This window comes from Nannospalax galili, unplaced genomic scaffold (genome assembly GCF_000622305.1).
Source record: "Nannospalax galili isolate Female #2095 unplaced genomic scaffold, S.galili_v1.0 scaffold217, whole genome shotgun sequence".
Taxonomy (NCBI): domain Eukaryota; kingdom Metazoa; phylum Chordata; class Mammalia; order Rodentia; family Spalacidae; genus Nannospalax; species Nannospalax galili.
In genome coordinates this window covers 1,790,893-1,812,292 of record NW_008340643.1, presented here as the reverse complement: position 1 = coordinate 1,812,292, position 21,400 = coordinate 1,790,893, and the positions used below count along the sequence as shown (strand labels likewise).

The following is a 21,400-nucleotide window of genomic DNA, read 5'->3' as shown; positions in this document are numbered from 1 at the left end:
CCCTTCTTCCTCTCTCCTCTCCCCCTCTCCCTCACCCTTTCCCTCTCCTTCTTGAGTGCTGGAATTAAAGGTGTGTACCACCATGCCCAGCTCAATAGTTCTACTTCTAACTTTTTGAGGAACCTCTGGACTTCCAACTTGAGTATACTAGTTTATATTCCTATCAATAGCAATGTATAAGGTTTCCCCTTTCCCCACATCCACGCCAACATTTGTTGTCATTTGTATCCTTGATGATGGCTGTTCTGGCTGGGGTGAGATGGATTCTTAAAGTAGTTTTAATCTGCATTTCCCCAATGATTGAACACTTTTTTTTGGTCTTTTTTGAGACAGGGTCTCCCTGTAGCCCCAGCAGGCCTGGAACACACTATGTAGACCAGGCTGGCCTTGAAGTCAGAGATCCGCCTCTGCCTCCTGAGTGTTGGAATTAAAGGCCTGTGCCACCACGCCCAGCAATTGGACACTTAAAAAAAATTTTTTTGTTGTTGAATTTTTGTGAATGTCATATAATATAATTTGATCATATTTAGATCTCTGCTGTATCTGTACCCCCTTATCGTCACCAAATTTCTGTACTCTCATATATATATATATAATTTAGGCCGATAGAGTCGAGTTTGTGTTCCCAAATGCCCTTTGGTGTGAGTTCATGCACTGGAGCCTGGTCAACCTACTAAGAGTTACTTTTTAAAGTATTTCCTAGCTATTTGTATTTCCTCTTTTGAGAGCTCTGCTTAGTTCCATAGCTCCTTTGGGTTTTTTTGTTTTGTTTTGTTTTTTTTTTTTTGTTTTTCATGGACTTCAGCTTTTTAGTTCCATATATATTCTAGTTAATAATCCTCTACCAGATATGTGGCTGAGAAATATTTTTGGGCTTCCTCTTTGCTCAATCCAGGCTATACAGAGGCATTTTTCACTCTATGAGATCCTATTTGTCAGTTCCTGGTTTTATTTCCTGTGCTGAGTCCTATTTAGAAATTCCTTCTCTATGCCTATGTGTTAAAGTGTACTCCTTGGGGCCTGGAGAGATGGCTCAGCAGTTAAGAACACTGGTTGCTCTTTCAGAAGACCCGGGTTCGAATTCCAGCACCCACATGACAGCTAACAACTGTCCATAACTTCAGTCCCAGGGGATCCGACAGCCTCTTCTGACCTCCGCCAGCACTGTACAACATGGATGCACTTACCTACATGCAGCCAATACACACATACACATAAAATAAAAATAATAAAAATATTTAAAATAAAAAAGAAGTTTACTCCTTAATTTTTTCCTCTAGAGGTTTCAGGGTATCCGGTCTTGTGTTGAGGTCTTTGATCCACTGGAGTTGATTTTTGGGCAAGGTGAGATACAGTAGAGTTCTAAGTGCCTACATTACAAATTTTGAGAGACCTTAAATAATGATACCTCTTAAGATCTTGGAAAAATGAAAGTAAACCAAACCAAAGAGTAGTACGTAGGAGGAAATAATTGAGATCAAGGCAGACATTGAGGAAATAGAAACAAAAAAAATTCAGTGAAGCAACAGTTGGTTCTTTGAACAGATGAACAAGTTTGACATGTCCTTAGCCAAGTTAATTAAAAGAGACCACCCAAATCAATAAAATTAGAAATGAAAAAGTGAGACATAAAAATAGATACCAATGACATTCAGAAAACAGGAAGGACATATCTTAAAAACCTATATTCTACTATGTTGGAAAATCTAGAAGAAATGGATGAATTTCTGGATGCATATGACCTACCAAAGTTAAACCAAGATGAAATAAATAATTTAAAAAGGCATACTACCAATAATGAGATTGAAGCAGTGATAAAAAGTCTCCCAACTAATTAAAAAAAAAAAAAGAACTCTCTCAGGACCAGATGGATTCACTGCAGAATTTTACAAGACCTTCAGAGAAAAACCAACAGAAATACTATTCAAAATATTCCACAAAATAGAAAAGCCAGGGATGCTTCTAAACTCTTTACAAAGCCAGTATTACTGATATGAAACTGGACAAATACATAACAATAAAAGAAAATTAAAGCCCAATCTACCTGATGGGCATAGATATAAAAATTCTCAATATATGCAAGCTGAATTCAGTATCACATGAAAAAGATCATCACAATTTGGTTGGAACACAGGAATGGTTAAACGTATGTAAATTAATAAATGTAATTCACTGCAAGGATTCAAAGATAGAAATCATGTGATTATGTCATTAGAAGCGGAAAATGCCTTTGACAAAATCCAACATCATTTCACAATAAAAATTATGGAGAGGCTAGGGATGGAGGGAACATAACATAATAAAGGCTATATACCACAAACCTAGCCAACGTCAAACTAAATGGAGAAAACCACAAAGCATTTCCACTTAGATTAAGAACAAGACAAAGATGTCTATACTCCACTGCTACTCTATATAGTGCTTGAGGGCTAGGGAGATTGCTCAGTGGTTTAAGAGATTTTTGCAGAGGACCTGAGTTAAGGTCCCAGCACCCACATGGTGATTCACAACCATCTGTAACTCCAGTTCCAGGAGATATGATGCCCTCTTCTGGCCTTCATGAGCACTGCATACATGTGGTGAATACATTCAGGCATACACCCATACACATAAAATAAAACCGTTTAAAAATCTATTTAGAATGTAAGGATGGGAAAATTAAGAATGTTTATCTTTTTTCAATATATTTTTATTGAATTTTTGTGCATTTCATACAATACATCTTAATCATATTTTGGCCCCCTCCCCATCTGAACCCTCCCATAGCCCCCCTCCACTGGATTTCATGCATTCTGTCATATATGTTAAGGCCTATCAAGTCAAGTTTGTGTCCCAAGATGTCCCTTGGTGTGAGTTCATGCACTGGAGCTTGGTCAGACTATCTAGCCTTGGTGCCTTAAAGAAGACCAACTCTCTCTCACCCACCAGTGATAAGCTGCCAATAGTTACTGGCTGCGGTTGGGGCTTCATGTCTAATTCCCTAGTTCTATGCTGGTTTTTGTCTGATTTGAGTTTGTATGGATCTTGTGCATGCTGTGACCATTGATGTAAGTTCATACAAGCAAGTTCCCAGAAGCCTGGAAAACTTTGCTGGTGGTCATCCACCACTGCTGGCTCTTATAGTAAATCCACCTTCTCTTTCACAATGATCCCTGAATCCTGGGTAGCAAAGATTTAATAAAGGAGTCCCATCCAGGAACCCATACTCTGCAGTCTCTTATTCTCTACATTTTGGTCAGTTGTGACTTTCTGTGTTAATTGTACTTTGTCGCATGAGGAAGCTTTGCTGCTGAGAGTTGAGAGATGCATTAGTATTCTACCTTCTGTTCTGCTCTGTTCTGTGAGCCTTAGGTATAGAGGTTCTATTGTAGATGTGTCACTTAGGGCTGAGCATCTCACATACAATTATTCTCTGTGTTTAACCAGTTGTAGAACTCTTAATAGTCTCCATCTGTCGCAAAAAGAGGCTTCTTTGATGCATGGTGACAGGTATACTTGTCTGTAAATATAAGAATTCCTATTTAGCATACAATAAGATATTATGTTTGTCTAACAACCCTCCTTAACTTCATTTCCAGGGGATCTGTTGCCCTCTTCTGACATCCTTGGGCATTGCATGACACGGGTGCACCTACCTGCATGCAAGCAATACATTCATACATATTAAATAAAGCTGTATAATACAGTTTGAGATCTGGTATTGTAATCTCCTTGGCATTGCTCTTTGTGCTCAGGATTGCTTGGCTATCCAGGATCTTTTGTGGTTTCATATGAATTTTAGGATTTTTTTTTCTAATTCTGTAAAAAAAAAAAAAAGGATTTTGATTGGCATTGCATTGAATCTATAAATTGCTTTAGGTAGGATGATCATTTTCACAATGTTGTTCCAAACCATGAGCACAGGAGGTAGTTCCATCTCCTTGTGTCTTCCTCAGTCTTTTCTTCTAAGTTTTAAGGTTTTCATTATAGAGTTCTTTAATGTCTTTGGTTAGGTTTATTCCTAGATTTTTTTTTTTAGGTTATTGTGAAGGGGAATGTTTCCATGAACTTTCTCTCTGATTGCTTGTTATTGGTATACAAAAAGGCTGATTTTTTATAAATTGATTTTGTAACCTGCCAGTTTACTGAGAGTGTTGATGATTTCTAGTTTTCTGGTGGAATTTTTAGGATCTCTTATGTATAATATCATATCATCTGCAAATAGGAATCATTTGACCTCCTCTAACTAGCTACAGTAGGTATGGACCCTGGAGCAGGAGAATGTAGCTGGTCTGGGTACAGGGGGATCAATGATGATGCAGTGGGTGGGGTCTCAGGTGGAAAGAACAGGAGCGGACCTAGGCCTAAAGCAGAAATGGGGACAGCATGGGGAGAGACAGTGTGTAGCTGGTCACGGTGCTGGGGAATCAAGATGCAGTTTGTGGGGTCTGCCTTACCAGGATAATTTGAATGTCTCACGCAGAATGATCAGAAGGAGGTCTAGGGCCAAGAGCTGGTGGGAACAGTGTGGGGATGGTCTAACTAGCTAGGCAGATCAGGTGTGGACTCTGAAGTAGGAGAATGTAGCTAATCTGGGTGCAGGAGGTATCAGGACGCAGTGGGTGTGGTCTGGATTAGGAGTCTTGTCTAGAGCTGTGAAGGAGGGTTGCCTAGACCACAGACAGGGATGGAGACAGCATGGGGAGAGAGAATGTAGCTGGTCAGGGTGCTGGGGAATCCAGATGAAGTGGGCAAGGTCTAACTTGTCAGGGTTGTCTGGAGTTCTCAGGCAGGACATTCAGGAAGAGGGCCCTAGGGCCAAGGCAGATGGGTGTAACTAGGCTAGGCAGAATGTTTATGGACCCTGAAGAAGAGGAATCAATCAGTCTCCCTCCCTCCCTCCTTCCTTCCCCTTACTGCTAGAGCAGTAAGAGAAGAGAAGGAAATAAAACGATGCAAGTCAGAAAAGAAGATATTCCTTTATGTAAATGATATAAGCCTATACATAAGAGACCCTAGATGCTTCACAAAAAAACTCTTGGAACTGATCAAAAACTTTCAGCAAAGTGGTATAATACAAAATTAACACACAATAGTCAGTAGCCTTTCTCTATACCAATGACATACTGAAAAAAAAATCAGTGAGACAGTCCCATTCACGATAGCCACACACACGAAAATACCTGAGACCAACTAACCAAGGAAACGAAAGACCTCTATGGTGGAAACTTTAAGGCACTGAAGAAATTGAGGAAGACACTGTAAAATGGAAAGGCCTCCTGTGCTTAGGGATCAGAAGAGTAAATAATGTGAAAATGGTCATCCTGCCAACGGCAATCTACAGATTCAGGGAAATGCCAACCACATGATCCCAGGGATATTCTTCACTGACATAGAAAAAGTCTTATAATTTATATGGAAGCATAAAATACCCAAGAATAGCCAAAATGTTTCCAAACAAAAAGAATACTGTGGGAGTTATCACCATGCCTGATTTCAGGTCATACTACAGAGCCATAGTATTAAAAACAGCATGGTACTAGAAAAAAAATAAGATCATTGGAATAGAGGACCTAGATATAAGTTCATGCAACTACAGCTTCCTGGTTTCTTAACAAAGACATTGAAAATATACACTGGAGAAAAGACAGCATCTTCAACAAATGGTGCTGGGAAACCTGAACATCAGCATGTAGAAGAATGAAATTAGATTCACTATTTTTTGAGAGGTTCTCTCATTGAACCAGGAGCTCATCAATTTGGATAGGTTGGCTGGCCGAACACTCCAGGGATCTGTCTATCACTGCTCTCCCAGTCCTACAGTATTGGGGTTAGAGCTATGTGCTGCTACACCTGGCTTTTATGTGGGTGCTGAAGATCTGAACTCGGGTCCTCAGGCTTGCACTATAGGCACTTTACTGACTGAGCCTTACCCAATCCCCATTACTAACAGTTTTTAAAATCAATTTTATATAAAACAAAGTTTTTAATATAAAATAAACTAGTTGCTTTTAAAATATTTATGTGTATGAATGTTTTGCCTGTATGCATGTAAGTGCACCTGTGTCATACAATGCCCACAAAGCACAGAGGCTAGAAGAGGGTGTTGAATCCCCTGGAACTGGAGTTGTGGATGATTATTAGCCACCATATGGGTGCTAGGAACTAAACCCAGATCCTCTGCAAGAGCAGCCAGTGCTTTTAACCACTGAGCCATGTCTCCAGCCCAACTAGTAGCTAGTTTGAGGGAAATAACACTTTATTGCCATTCATTAATACCTTTTTAAATATCTGCGGTGACTAGAATCAAGGACATATGTGCATAGCAGACATTTTCCTGTCAACTCTTAGAGTCGATTTGGGAACTCTAGTTTTAACATTTAATTCTCTTTTTGATCCTTTACAGAAGCTTATGGTTGGCATATTCCAGCCCCATTATAAGTCACACCTGGTACAGAAGAGCTGGTGTATTCAGGCTAAATATCAGCGTTTACAGTTTGCTGGTCCAAGGGGCTTTATCACCAATAAATTCAGAAACAGATTCCTGAAGGGAAAAAGGTTAGTTGGACAATAATCATTTAAAAAATATTAAGTGACTTTAAATCTTAGTTAAATAATTAGGATTTTCATCTAGTTTAAGAAATAACCTAGATTTTAAGAAGGTTATTATTATTTTATGATAGTTGAATGAAAGTTTCAAGAGTGATGCTAATTGATAGAATTATGAGATTATTTAATCTTAAAATGCTTTTTAGATATTCTACCTGAAGCAATTCAAATATGCCATCTCTTTGAACTTTTAGTGTTTCTGTTATATACTTAGTCTTTAAGATGAAAATTTAAGTAAAGGCTTTGGACTAATATATTTTAGTCTTAGTAAGTATTTGAGTGCCAAAGATACTGAACTGATTTTATATAAAAAGTGAATAATTAAAAATACACTCTTCTTTTTTTCTGCTTCATGTTTTTTATAGTGTTGCAATATTTATGATATAAAATTTGCCATTTTACTAAATCAGTGATATTAATTCATAATTCTGTGTCATCATTAACATGCTTTTACTAAAAATTATTTTTAAATGATGAGTTAAAATTATCTTTATGAGGTACAGTATGATGTTTGGAAATATGTACATTGTGGACTGGCAATCTACCTAGTCAGTCTGTGGATTACTTACACTTTTTTTGTACAAACAAAATATCCCTCATCAGCAATTTCTAAGAATATAGTTATTAACTGCAGTAATCATCAGGTGCAATGGATTGCTTAAATTTTTTCTAACTGAAATTTTGTGTTCTTTGACCATCATCTTCCTAATCTGTCTACCATAACCCCCGCCCCTGGAACCTGAAAACTGATATTCTATACTTCTAGAAGTTCATCTTTCGTAGATGAAATATAGGTGAGATCTTACAGTATTTTTCTTTCTGTGCCTGGCTTATTTCACATAATTTCCAGGTTCACTCACATTGTTGCAAATGGCAGGATGTCCTTTTTTAAGGGTGGGTAGTATTCTATTACATAAATATATCACATTTTCTTTGTTGAATTATCCATTGTTGGATACTGAAGTTGATTTCATTATGCTAATTTTAAAAAATTCCAGCAACAATGGAGTAAAGTGACTATTTGAGTTTCCTTTCTGTTACTGTGATAAACACTGTGACTACAAGCAACTTGGGGAGGAAAGGGTTTATTTCAAAATCTAATGGGTTTCAGTTCATCTTTGAGGGCTGTCAGGGCAGGACCCAAGAAGGAGAAGAGACTGAAACCATGGAGGAATGCTGCTCACTAGTTTGCTCACAGGCTTAAGGTCAGCTACCTTTCTTAAAAAACCCAGGCCCTAGCCGGGCATGGTGGCACACGCCTTTAATCCAGCACTTGGGAGGCAGAGGCAGGCGGATCTTTGTGAGTTCAAGGCCAGCCTCATCTACATAGCGAGTTCCAGGACAGCTGGGGCTACAAGGAGACCCTGTCTCAAAAAGACAACAAAAACCCAGGCCCAGCTGCCTAGGGATAGTATGCCCGCAGTGGGCTGGGCCCTTCTACATCAATTAGCAATCAGTAAAATGTCTCCACAGAAACGCACATAGGCCAGTCTGACTGATAGAGGAAATTCTTCAGTTGAGGGGCCCCTCTTCCCAGGTGTGTTAAGTTGATAATTAAGCTTAGCCAGCACAGTGACCTTGAACTGTTTATAATTCTGTATTTTTTCTTTGTGGTTTTATTTTTATTTTTGACACAAGGTCTCATGTATCCCAGGCTGGCCTCAAACTCATTATGTAACTAAGGATGCCCTGAATTTTTGATCCTCCTGCCTCTACCTCCTGGCTGCTAGGATTGGGTGTGTATTACCCTACCCAGATTTAGGTGGTGCTAAGGATTAAACCCACAAATTTGTATATGTTAGGCAAGCACTCTACCAACTGAGCAACATCTTCAGCCCTTTTTAAAAATTAATCTATATGTTCACATACAAAATAATGAGTTTTGTCATGGCATCTTCCCATCATGCTAACTCAAAATGCTAACTCAAAATGCCAATAAAAAGATTCTTAACTTGATAATTTGAATTGTGTGCTCTTTAAATTGTGGATTGATTTTATTTAAACTAGTCATGTTAATATTTGAAGACATAGCATCAAAATGATATGAAAACAATAGCATTACATCAGTTAAATGAGATGTTTGCCAATTTTTAAAGTATATTTTATTTTTATTTTTTATGTGTATGAATGTATTGCCTTCGTGTACATAAGTGCACCCATGTTGTAAAATGCCCTCAGGGGTCAGAAAAGGGCATTAGATCCCCTGGAACCGGAGTTGTGGATGATTGTTAGTTGCCATGTGGGTGCTGGAAATGGAACCCAGGTCCTCTACCAGAGCAACTAATGCTCTTAACCAGTGAGCCATCTCTCCAGTCCCTGTGTTTGCCAATTTTTAAGATTCATTTTTGTTTATAATTTTAGGCCACTTCTGAGAAATGAATCTCTAGTTTTGCTATCAAATGACAAAACTATAGTTTTACAAATTTATAATCATAAGTTTTCCTTTAAATATTTATACCTATAAAGTCTTTTTAAATATTTTATTTTATTTTATGTGTATGTATGTATTGCCTGTTGGTTCTGTGCTAAACTTTGAGTTTTAGCTTCATTTCACTCTGCTCTGCCTCTCTCAGGTGATTTAGGGCTTCTGAGTGGTTGCTTTACTTCTTCAATCTGCAATGTCCATATGTTCCTTCAACCCGCTTCATTTTGTCATTTTGTTTTTTTGCCTCAGTTTGTTGATTCCTGCTGACCTTGGAGTTGTTTCAGATTACATTTCTCACTAACCCCATTTCACAACAAATAGAGGTCAGACTTCAGGCCTTCATCCTAAAATAAAGGATATATCCTAATAGAAACTCCAACCTGCTATGGGTCTTTAATCTGTAGGGTCATAGGCCTGCCTTAGTGTTGCATTTCATTGCTATCTCAAAAAAAGTGTTTACTGCATTTTCTTAGGTATACTCTTCCAGACACTAATTTTTATTTCTTTAAAAATTTTTAGTGATTGTTATTTGACAATTTCATACATGTATACAGTATACCATGTTTACTGTCACTCTTCATCCACTTATCTCCCTCCCACTTGTGCTATCCCCAACTCTTCCCCAAGATCCCCATCCCACATTCATACCTATTTGTTTTGTTTAGTGACCCATTGCTTTTAAGGAGGAACAACTGTGGCCACAGGCTCAGAACTATGCATTGAAGCCTGGTGGTTTCACCATTTGCTGCACAACTGAAGGCAATGACTGTCCCTTCTCCAGAATCCATCAGTGGCTAAAAGTTCAACAGGGAGGAGTAGGGTCCCATGAGCCCCTTCCAGATCCTTGATTGGCTAGTGATAGGCCCAGTCTTGTCCAGGCCCAATGCAGGTAACTAGCTGCTGTGAGATCATTTTTTGCCATGGCTGTGTCATGCTCTGAAGGTAGCATTTTGCATCCCTTCTCCTCATCTTCCAGCTCTTTCATTCTTTCCAGTCTCATTTACAGTGTTTCTGAGCCTTAGAGGCCTTGATATAGATACTCTGTTTAGTGCAGAGCACTCAAGCATCATTTATTCTAAGCATCTTGAGCTGCCATGAGGCTCTGAATTCCCTGCACAGATTTGTATGATTAAGGCTAGGAGTAGTGTTTTTCTGTGTGTATAAGCATAGACTGCAGTTCGATGCAGTATCAGTTTAGCTAAACTACAGTAGTAAGTTCTCCCCTAGATCCTATGACCTCACTAGCCATGGGTTTTGACTAAGTTTACTGTACTACGCATGTATTTCCTCCTGTGGAGCAAGCCTCAAATTCAGTCCAAGAGTAGTTGATTAATCTCATAATAGTCATGCCACTATTGCATCAGAGAGCATGCATCTTGCCTAGTAGGGTGGCATTGAAGCATGCAGGGTCCACAGTTGGTAAGGCTGTTGAGATCTTTACTCCCTCAGCAGCCTACATAGTACCATCCAGCACTATGAAAGCTAGCCAACATAGAAGTTTCTAGCTTAGTTCCAGCTCACTTTCTCTTTGTCTTTCAACCAAGGTGAGTGGTATCTTCAGTAATAAGGTCTTATCATCTAGTTCTGGTAGGCAGCTAAGAGAAATGACAATAGACTGTATTATTTTGGGAGCCTTGGGGGCCTCCCTGACCACCAGCCATTAATAAGGAAATATCCCATACCTGATATTTTTGTTTGATAAGCGGTGGCTCCTAGAACTAACATTATCTAGCCATGCAGAATATCTGTCTTCTATTTCCTTTCTTATATTTTCAGTTGGCTTACAAAGTAGGGTTCCATACAACTTTTTCATAGACTGGACACTACATCTTATATCTTTGTATTATAGATGTATTGCCCTGGCCTTTTCCCATGTGGCTTCTGTCTGTGCTTACAAGCAATCCCTAAAATTTTAAAGATTTTTGTTTGAACAAAGCCCAATTCTGTGAGTATAGCATGAAATGAGGTGCCCTATGATTAGCATGCTATATAAGAATTGAGCTCCATTTTCTTAACCCTTAGCTAAGGAAAGGAATGAGGCATTGCCGCTAATCTGCCTGCCAAATCTGAACTAAGGTACCTATGGCAAAGTAGGGCATTAAGTGGTCCCCATAGCATGTGCTACTCTGAAACCACATTCCATGTGGAAAAACTGATTACTTGGATCTGTCACTCCGTTTTACCTCAGTCTTTGCCCTAAAGAAGAGTGAAGGTCTGGAAATCATTGGTCTCTTCTAATGTTGCTTCCTTTTTTCCTTAAATTAAGGACACTTTTGCTCAAAAGTGACTATTGAGTACAAGGTACTGTTTACATCAATTTTTTGTGGGGTGGAGATTAAACTATAGTATCTCACATATGGTAAGCAAGTATTGTACCATTGAGCTACATCTGCAACCTGTAGTTACATCATTTTTTTTTTTTTTGGTCTTTTTGTTGGTTGTTTTTTCACAGGGTCTCCCTAGTCACAGCCCACCTGGAAGTCACAATGTGAACCAGGGTGGCCTCCATCTTGTAGCGATCTGCCTGCCTCTGCCTTCCGAGGGCCAGGATTAAAGGCGTGGTGGCATGCGCCTTTGATCCCAGTTACATCATTTTATATCCCAAGTTTGTGCATGAGGAACTTTGAAAGTCTCACATGAATATCCTAAAGCACTGCAAATTCAGCATGTTCAAAGTCAGACACGTACCTGGTACACTAGGGATGAACTTTTAAGTGATAGAAAACAGACACAAAATACTGTCTATTGTGTGCTTCCATTTATCTGAATGGAAAGGCAGCCATTGAGACAGAAGGGAGATTGATTAGTGGTTTCTAGGGGCTGGCAGTTCAGAAGAAAATTGGGGACAAGTAGTAGTGGGATTATTGCTAATGAGTATAGTTTTTTTAAGAGTGAAAAATCTATTCTAAAGTGGATTGTTGTGATTGGGTGCACAGTTCCTTTAAATATATTTAAAAGTCACTGAATTGTGCACTTTAAACAGGTCAACTATATGGAATGAGAATTATATGTCAGTAAAGCTGTTAAAAATATCAAACCAGCCTGGTGTGGTGGTGCACGCCTTTAATCCCAGCACTCGGGAGGCAGAGGCAGGCAGATCTCTGTGAGTTCAAGGCCAGCCTGGTCTACATAGTGAGTTCCAGGACAGCTAGGGCTACAGGGAGTCCCTGTCTCAAAAAGACCAAAAAAAAAAATCAAACTTGCTCTCACTTAATTCTTCCCCCTTGTGATCCATAGCTGTTATAAGTAGCAAGCCAACGAAAAAACTCATCCTAATAATCAGTCCTCCTAGTTGTCCCTCACCTTCATTCCCAGTCTTATTTCTGTCACTCATATCTTCATTCAATTCATTCATTTCAACAAATGCATGTTATTATACTGTAGAGGTACATTATTTATTTCATTTTTCAAGCCATTTTGCTCAAATACTCAAGTTTTGTAAAATTACCTAATGTCTTACACATGTTGATGGGTTTTTTAGCCTAAGTTGTTGTAAAGGATAAAAGGATATAACCTCTGGCATATTATAGACATTGACAGTCTTAAATAAAACTGCTACATTATTCTTTTAAATCCTTTCAATGGAACCTACATACCATAGAAATTGGATAACTAATTTTCAGTTTAAAAATGTACAGGTTAGCTCTTCTAACACTAAGAAATTTTATAGCCTTCCTTTATTCCCTTAAATTTGGATTTCACAGTGCTTTTTTCCATAGAACTTATCTTTTAAAGTGTTTTATTGATCACCCTTTAAACTATTTTACTGACCACCATTTTAATTTGATATGCAATACTGTTAGAGTTCTGTGACTGTTGGGTATTAACTCTCTTCTCTGTACTGAATTAATATTATAGTTAATCAAAGTATCATAAGCATACTACAGATTTTGTGAAGTATTGGCTAACCAAAACAAACTTTACTAGAAATGGGTTTCTTTTTTCCAGGCATTCAAAGATAAATATTATTGGTAGTAGGATAATAGTGTTTAAGTATCAATTCTAATTGTAATTTCTCTTTTTATAGTTTTTAAGTATTCAGGAGTCTTGTGTGCTTATGTAGATGGGAATGAAGGGACTTCTGTAATTAGGTAGTACCACTTAGTTCTTTGTACTCTAAATTATAGGCCAAAATAATCACTTACTGATCTCACCAAGAAGTACTTTGAGTGTTCTATCACTTACAGATTGATTTTTGTCCTGTCTTTCAATTTTTGTTAAGCAAAGTTCAAGAATTGGAAACTTTCTGACCTAGAGTATAAAAGTATACTAGTTGCTAGTTGGTAATGCTGTATCACTCTCTTGACACCATCACCAGTATTTCAAAGTACACCTTTAGGGACTTCCTCAGATAATTTAAAATTAGATTCAAGGGGACTGGGGAAATGGCTCAATGGGTAGAGTGCTTGCTGTATAACCATACAGTACATGAGTTCCAGTCCCTAGAACCTTCGTAAACCAGATAAGGCAGTGCTCATCTGTAATCCCAGCTCTCGTACAGTTAGATGGAAGGTAGAAAGAGACATGAGGATCCCTGGAAGCTAAACAGTTTTCTAGCCCTATATTTCTGTCTTTGTTCCTACTGTTCTCTTAGCTAGAATAGTCTCTCTGTTGTCGTCCCCCCCACCCACCTTTTTTGTTATAGGACTGGGTCTTGCTGTTTAATTCAGTTTGGCCTCAAACTCTCAAACCCACTTCCACCTTCCAAGTTCTGAGATTTCAGGCATGTGCCATCACACCTGGCTTCTAGCCTTTTCTTATAAACCCCTTCTTTTCTTTTGAGAGCCACTGTAAAGTCTTTCTGAGCCCCCCTTTTTAGTTCTTTCATTGGGTCTCTAATTAGTACTCTTTATTTTTCTAGTTTGCAAAATAGATTACCAACTTCTTAAGGGCAGAGCATACCTCGTCAGTCTATCTTCTTCTTTTGCCTTTTATCTAAAATCAGTCTTTAGAAAATGTTTGTTGTATGGAATTAAATCTGGTTCATACATACACACGCATACATGTGTATGCTGCAAAAAGTCAGTGAGCAAAAACCAGTGGATGAGAGTTCTCTGGGTTTGATGATCTACAAAGATGACTCAGAGGACTCAGTATCTAATTGTACTGGTGTGAAGCTGATTTGTTAGAGTGAAAATACAGCACAATCAGCTAAGGAAAAAGCACATGGGAGGAAATCTGGAGGAAGCTAAGTGCGCATTTGCAAGGATACTCTCCAAGGGGAGTCACTCAGGACATGTATAATTCCTCCAGTAGTTAGTTACTGTAACACACATCAAATGTTGTCAGCTGGGAAGCTAGCTCACTGGAGACTCAGTACCCAGGGTTTTTGCTAGGAGCTTATTATGAAAGCTCCCCCTAGTGGGCACACACTCAAATTCTAGGTTGTCAGAAGGAAAGCATATTTAATTTCAGCACTTAACAGTTAATAAGACTCCTCCTGAAATCTGAGTTTCAAATGCCAACCTTGGAAACAGACACTTAAAAGGAAAGCAATCAGTTCTGTTATGTTAACTCTTTTCTTAACAGCCATATTTTTGAAGAGCTTAAGGGAAAAGATGTATGTGGTTGGTGTGATCAAGAAATGTATGCTAAGTACTTTCACTGATACTCGCTTCCCGGGGGAAGTAGGTTGGAAACTGCGGCATGGAGAAAAAGAGCTAGGCATAGAAAGAGCTAAATCCATGTTCGGCAGTAGGATGGGGGATTAGGGAAAAATGGAAGTATGCAAAATAGAGAGACCTTAAAATGTGGGTAAAATATTTAGTATTTGATACAGTTGCAGTAGGATGTCTTTCTGGAGTAAGAAGGAAAAAATGATACTTTAGAATAGTCATTTGAATAGCAGTGGGTAGCAGAGTCCTAGGAAAGAATGAGGTACAGTAAGACCAATAAGGGGACATTTGCAGTGATCCTGTGTCACTATGAAAGCCTAGACAAGAAGGGGCCTCATACCTAGTTTAGCATTGTACTTTTAAAAACTTGTAAGTCATTGGAAGATTGGGAGATCAATTTGAAAACTGTAGAAGAAGCTATGTCAAGGATTGAATGTAGTTCAAATAATTGTGCATTTTTATAAATAAGATTTTCAGTTGAAATTTTCTTTTGAATTATTATAGTTAGAATTTCTTTTTAAAGTTGTTAATAGGTAACGTGAAGATAAATTTATGATTTTTATATTGTATAATTGGTAAAGAATAAAGTTCAATGACATCTACCTCTATTTAAATGAATAACATTGATAGAAATATATATGTATGTATTTTGAACATTTCATTTACCAAAATAGAATAATAAAGAATTTCCTACCAGCATTGTTTTTATTTGGAATTAAGCATTTTCATTCTGATATAAATGCAAAAGTAAACAAACTTTTACATTTCTTTCAGTTTTAATGTAAGAACCTAGTTAAAAGGTAAGGATATATATATATTATTTTAAATGTCCCTGAAGTATAAATGTCATTCTGCCATTTTTAGTTTTATTATTTGCATGGTCTTATATCAAGTTTGTGGTTAATTTAGTATTTTACATCAGATCACAATATAAAATCCAGTCATTACCCTTTCATCATAGTCTACTGTTCTTGTGAATTTTTTCCCATATTTATTGAAACCTTAACCATTTGAAAGCAAGGAAACTTTCTCCCAATAGCTTCCTTTGAAATTATCAATCATTATAAGAGTCCATATAATTTTAGAATAAATACTACAGGATGAAAAAGATAAAATACTAGTTTGAGCTTGTACTTCTATTGTATCAGGCTTGGGACTGGAGAGCTTAAAGTGTAAGAGTCTTGCATTTATGCCAGAGTGTTCTCACTGAAACTCACCTAAGGAGTAGAAGGCCATTTTCTCAGTTTACTAATACCAGTGTTACGTAGTGTCATAGGATTTTTTTTTTTGTCCTACTGACTTAACATTTAGTTCCTGTTTTGATGTATTCTATTGTTACATTGCATCTTGATGATTCCACATAACCTTTGTAGGAAGTATAAGTGCAGGTAGCACCATATAAATTAAAGTATTTTGAAAATTGCACTGTAAATCAAACTCTAGCTCAGATGTTGGAACTGACTCTCCTTCTGAAACCATATTTCTCTTATTTTCTCTCTCTAGGAATATACAGACATTGCCACAGAAAACTAACCTGGAATTGTTGCAAATGGAAACGGCACTAGGAGGACGCACTGCAGCATCTCTTTTTGTCAGGAGTTAGAATTAACACCAAGACACTAATACTGTAACTTTCTTGATAAAATATCTTTATTTTTCACTAGTGGAATGCTGTGGCTTTTTTACACTTAACAATTGCTGTTAATAACAGTATTCAATTGAAATGTTGTATTTAACTACAGTTTCTTTTGAAAAAAGTCTCAATAGACTCACTTGAAGGGCATTATTTGTTGACACATTTTCCTCTGAGCATGATTTCATCAAGAGATATGTTGAAAGCTTTGTTAATGTTGTAAAAAGAAGTATCAGAATTATATAATGTCTGAAAGAACTTTTAAAAGTGACCTTACAGTAGCAAATTTTATACTGGTTTTTCTTTTTCTGGTGAAATTTTGACTTATAACTTGAAGTTTTCTTAAGTTTCTGAAGATCAAGGCCTATATGATTCACAAATTTCATAATATAAGAAGGCTAGAGAAAAGGTGCTTCAACTTTCCCATCAGGTAGTAGTGAGTGCACTGAATTTTTAGTAATATGTTCATTAGGTTTTTTTCCACAACTATTTGCTCTTTTCCTGTTTCAAATGCTGTTAGAGAAAATATATAAAGATTTTGTAATCTATATCCCATCTTACTTTTCCCTCAGGGCAAGCTTGTGCATATCATATTTTTAAAGGCTTTTAAAATCTGACAAAGAAAATATCCTGTTTGAAAATTGTACTTTACTACTCCAGCATTACACATTTTGCAAACACATCTTACAGAGTACATATTTTCAACTCAGTTGATATGCATTGCATACCTACTGTGTATAAGGTAGAATCAGTGGGATTTGAAATACAATGTGTAGGTATCAGAATATTATTTCTTTTCTGTGTGTTGTGTGTGTGTGGTGTTTGTTTTTTTGTTTGTTTGGGTTTTTTGTTTTGGTTTGGTTTTTGAGACAGGGTCTTCCTGTAGCCCCAGCTGACCTGGAACTCACTGTGCAGACTAGGCTAGCCTTGATCTCACAGAGATCGCCTGCCTCTGCCTCCTGCGTACTGGAATTAAAGGCATGTGCTACCATGCTTGGCCCTGTTTTCTGTGTTCTGTTTAACAGTAAACAATCCATATACATTCCCTGTCATTTTTTGTGAAATGCTTATTTGTAAGACAATAAAATATTATTGGTCTTTCTGCTTAAAGATGTTACCTGCCAGTTTGTGAGAATACTCTTTTAATTTTCCGTGAGACTTTACAATTTTGGATAAAATCTGTTGTTTAATACTGTTTAACACTTTATGAAAACAAAACTGTCTAAATTCAAGCATGATTCATAATTTGATTTTCATAACTAGATTATGAAAAAAAATTACTACAAAATTTAATTTTGGGACTGGAGAAATGGCTCAGTGGTTAAGAGCACTTTTGAGTCCTAGCACCCACATGGCAGCCAACAACCATCTGTAACTCCAGTTCCAGGGGAATCCGTTGCCCTCTTCTGAACTCCGCAGGCATTGCATGACATGGGTGCACTTACACATGTGCAGGAAATACACTCATACACATAAATAATAAAATATTTTAAAAAGCACTTAATTTTATATATTTTGAGATGATAGGACAGTCTCTTTTCTAAAAAACATTTTATTATTTTTATTTTATGTGTATTAGTGTGTTGCCTGCATGTGTGTAAGTGCACCCATGTCATACAGTGCCTGTGGCAGTCAGAATAAGGTACTGGATTCCCTGGAACTGGAGTTACAGATGGTTGTTAGCCACCATGTGGGTGTTGGGAACCAAACCCAGGTCCTCTTCAAGAACAGTCAGCACTCTTAACCACTGAGCCCTCTCTCCAGCCCAGGACAGTCTTGTCTTTTTTTTTAAATTTATTTATCATTTTTTTATGTGTATGAGTATATTGCCTGCATGTATGTGAGTGCACCCATGTTGCGCAGTGCCTTGGAGGTCAGAACAAAGCGTCGGACTCCCCTGGAACTGGAGTTAAAGATGGTTCATAGCCGCCATGTGTGTGCTAGGAATCGAACCCGGGTCCTCTGCAAGAGCAGTCAGTGCTCTTAACTGCTGAGCAATCTCTCCAGCTCCGGGCAGTCTTTTCTTAAATAGGTCAGTGATAAAAGAAGCAATAGCCTTGACTCATTGCCAACTAGGTAATGTATTAGATGATTCTGTATATCTGAATGTTTGAATGGCAGGTGCTTTTACCCATTGAGCCATCTTTTGAGCCCAAAAGCTTTTTCTGAAAAGTCCCATACCATTGCCGCCTCCTTTCCTCCTGTGTCCTAGACTTGCCACTGGTAGTAGGAAGATAATAGTAAGATCCACCCCTGCTCTGAAGAATCTCAAACTATTGGAGGAGAAGATTCACAAAGATAAAGAATTGCAAATTAGCCAGGCTTGGTGGCACATGCCTTTAACCCCAGTGCTAGGGTGGCTGAGACAGACAGGTCTCTTTGAGTTCAAAGCCAACCTTGTTGTCTACATATTGAGACCATCTCAAAAAAAATTTTGCAAAATAGTGCATTAAATACTGTAACACAGAGAAATACAAAGTAAGTTGAGAAAAAGGTTGCCATTCCTGTTTAAGGATCTGTTCTTCCAATTTCTTTCCTGTTCGCTTTACAAACCTCAAATGGAACTATTCTATTCTGTTGGTAGATTTGCTCATTTTAAAAACTGGTGTTAGGAGAAAATGGGTAAAATGGACGCAGGATCTGTCTGTTTTATTTCTTTGTTTGGTTTGGTTTCTGAGGCAGAGTCTCATTATATAATCCAGATTGGCCTTGAACTCATGATCCTCTTGCTTCAGCCTAGGTGGTAGAGTTACAGGCATGTGGTACCATGCCTGACTTTATTGTTTCTAGCTGCATGTGCATTTATAAGTATCTTGGTATAAATTTCTATTTAAAAATACCCAAGGTCTTATCAGAAAAAAAAAATCAAATATTTTAGAGGACATACTTTCTTTTTTTTTCCCTTGAAAAATATATTTACATCAGGGGGTTGGAGTGATGACTCAGCAGTTAAGAGCACTGGCTGCTCTTGCAGAGGACCCAGGTTCGATTTCCAGCACCCCCATGGTGACTAACAACCATCTGTAACTCCAGTTCCAGAGGACTTCGACACCTTCTTTTGACCTCCGTGGGCATTGCAGAGTATGGATGCACTTACATACACTCATACACATAAAAATAAAAACAATAAAAATATTTTAGAAAGAAAATATATTTACATAAAAACAATTGAAATAGATGCATAACAACTATTGCATTTTATTTAATGAACTCTGTTTTGTATTTGCTTTGTTTGCCTGATGATGCCAGGGATCACACTCAGGGACTCTCACATGCTAAGTAAATGCTTTAAGAGGTAGGTACATCTCCAGCCCTTGAATCACTTTTTTTTAGATAAAAGTGGGACTATTTCAAAGCAGAAGCAAGAAAAGTAAAGCTAGGTCATTACTATTTTTTTTCAATTCCTTTTCCCTAATAATAAAAAAATTGTTACTTTTTATATGTTTCTACACACAGACCTAAGCTGTTTAACTTGTAACATCTGATCTTTCAAGAACTCAGGATAGATGAGAGCCAAACTCCATTAAGCCAACAGTTTCACTTGGACCTATGAAAGGAAAATAAACTTGAAATAACTGATGTTACCCTTATTCCTTATACTTATTTTCTTCATAGTAGTGCCTTTCTGGTTTTTGGGTGGGTTTTTTTTTTATTTTGATTTTTTGTTGTTGTTGTTGTTGTTTGAGATAGACTACCCTGGAATTTGCTATATAGCCAAGGCTGGCCTTGAACTTCTGATCCATTTGCCTCCACTTCCCGAGTCCTGGGATTACAGAAGTGGACCAACAGGAGAGCCTTCCTGTTTTTTAGATTGGGTACTGCCTAATTCACAAATTGTTGATAGAAGTTCATTAGATCTTCAGAATTTCAGTTCTTGAAATTTGTTCTTTGACAAAATGCATAGAATGTTTGTAAGTGGAGAAATATTGTAAACCTGCTCAAATACTTGATGTCTCATTTTAGTGATTCTCATTAGGTTCTTCTAGCTTTTTGGTAGATGAGATTATATTTCATGTATATTTAGTCTTTGCAGATAGTCAAACATGTTTAAAACAGGTTTTGAGTTAGTATGACATTTACTTGCATCTGTTGTATAGGACAAGGGATAGAATCCCAGTCCCAGAAGGTTAACCATGTTTTAGGAAATCTTGAATTATAATGTTAAAATTTTTGCTATACACATTTTTTTTGGTATTTTTGAGACAGAGTCTCCCTGTAGCCCAGCTGTCCTGGGACTCACTTTGTAGATCAGGATGGCCTTGAACTCACGGAGATCTGCCTGCCTCTGCCTCCCAAGAGCTGGGATTAAAGGCGTACACCACCATGCCCGGCTACACATTTTTTAATATATTAAGAAGCAAATTGAGGTTGGATGTGGTTGTACACACTTAATTCCGTAATTCCAGAACTTGGGAGGCAGAAGCTGGGGAATCTCTGAATTTGAAGATGACCAGGGATATAGTGAGACTCTATCTCAACAAAAGGTACAGATTAAACTTTTTAGGTAATTCCCTCCCTCCCTCCCTCCCTCCTTCCCTGGTTCCCTCTCTGCCTCCCTCTTTCCCTTTCTCCCTTCTGTTTGGAATTTGCTATGTAGCCCAGGTTGACCATGAACCTGCACTGATGCTTCTGCGTCTGCCTCTGCCTCCCAAGTGCTGTGGGATCACAGGCTTGAACCACCATGCCTGGCTCTGTACATGGTTTTCTAAAGAGAATTCTTATCTCAGTTTCTGATCCCTTGTTATATTTTTTTTAATTATTTTTATTGTTTTTATTTTATGTGTCTAAATGGATTGCCTGCATGTGTGTTAAGTGCACCTGTGATGTACAATGCCCACGGAGATCAGAAGAGGGTGTCAGATTCCCCTGGAACTGGAGTTACGGATGGTTGTTATCCACCATGTAGGTGCTGGAAATTGAATGTGGGTCCTCTACAAGAACAGCGAGTATTTTTAACTGCTGAGCCATCTCTCCAGCCCTGTAGTGATATATTTAGTAAAGAAGAAAGTGACTTCAGTGTTGAGGTGATTTCAGTGCTGATGACAATTTGTAAAAGGTATTGCAGGAAACAAGATGTTCACTTAATGGTCTCTTAATAGTTGTGGTGTTTAAAAAAGAAGTTGCCAAGATTTTCCCCAA

General features: G+C 37.8%; 1 protein-coding gene across 1 annotated transcript in view; it reads left to right on the top strand.

Moving 5' to 3' along the window:
- Positions 1-17,168, top strand: part of Bclaf3 (BCLAF1 and THRAP3 family member 3) — a 64,797-nt gene extending 47,629 nt beyond the window's left edge. Inside the window, 3 exon segments of the mRNA XM_029564793.1 lie at positions 6,386-6,537; positions 16,132-16,191; positions 16,193-17,168. Coding sequence (XP_029420653.1) covers positions 6,386-6,537; positions 16,132-16,191; positions 16,193-16,259 — 279 coding nt within the window. The 3' untranslated portion in view covers positions 16,260-17,168.
- The last annotated feature ends 4,232 nt before the right edge of the window (positions 17,169-21,400 follow it).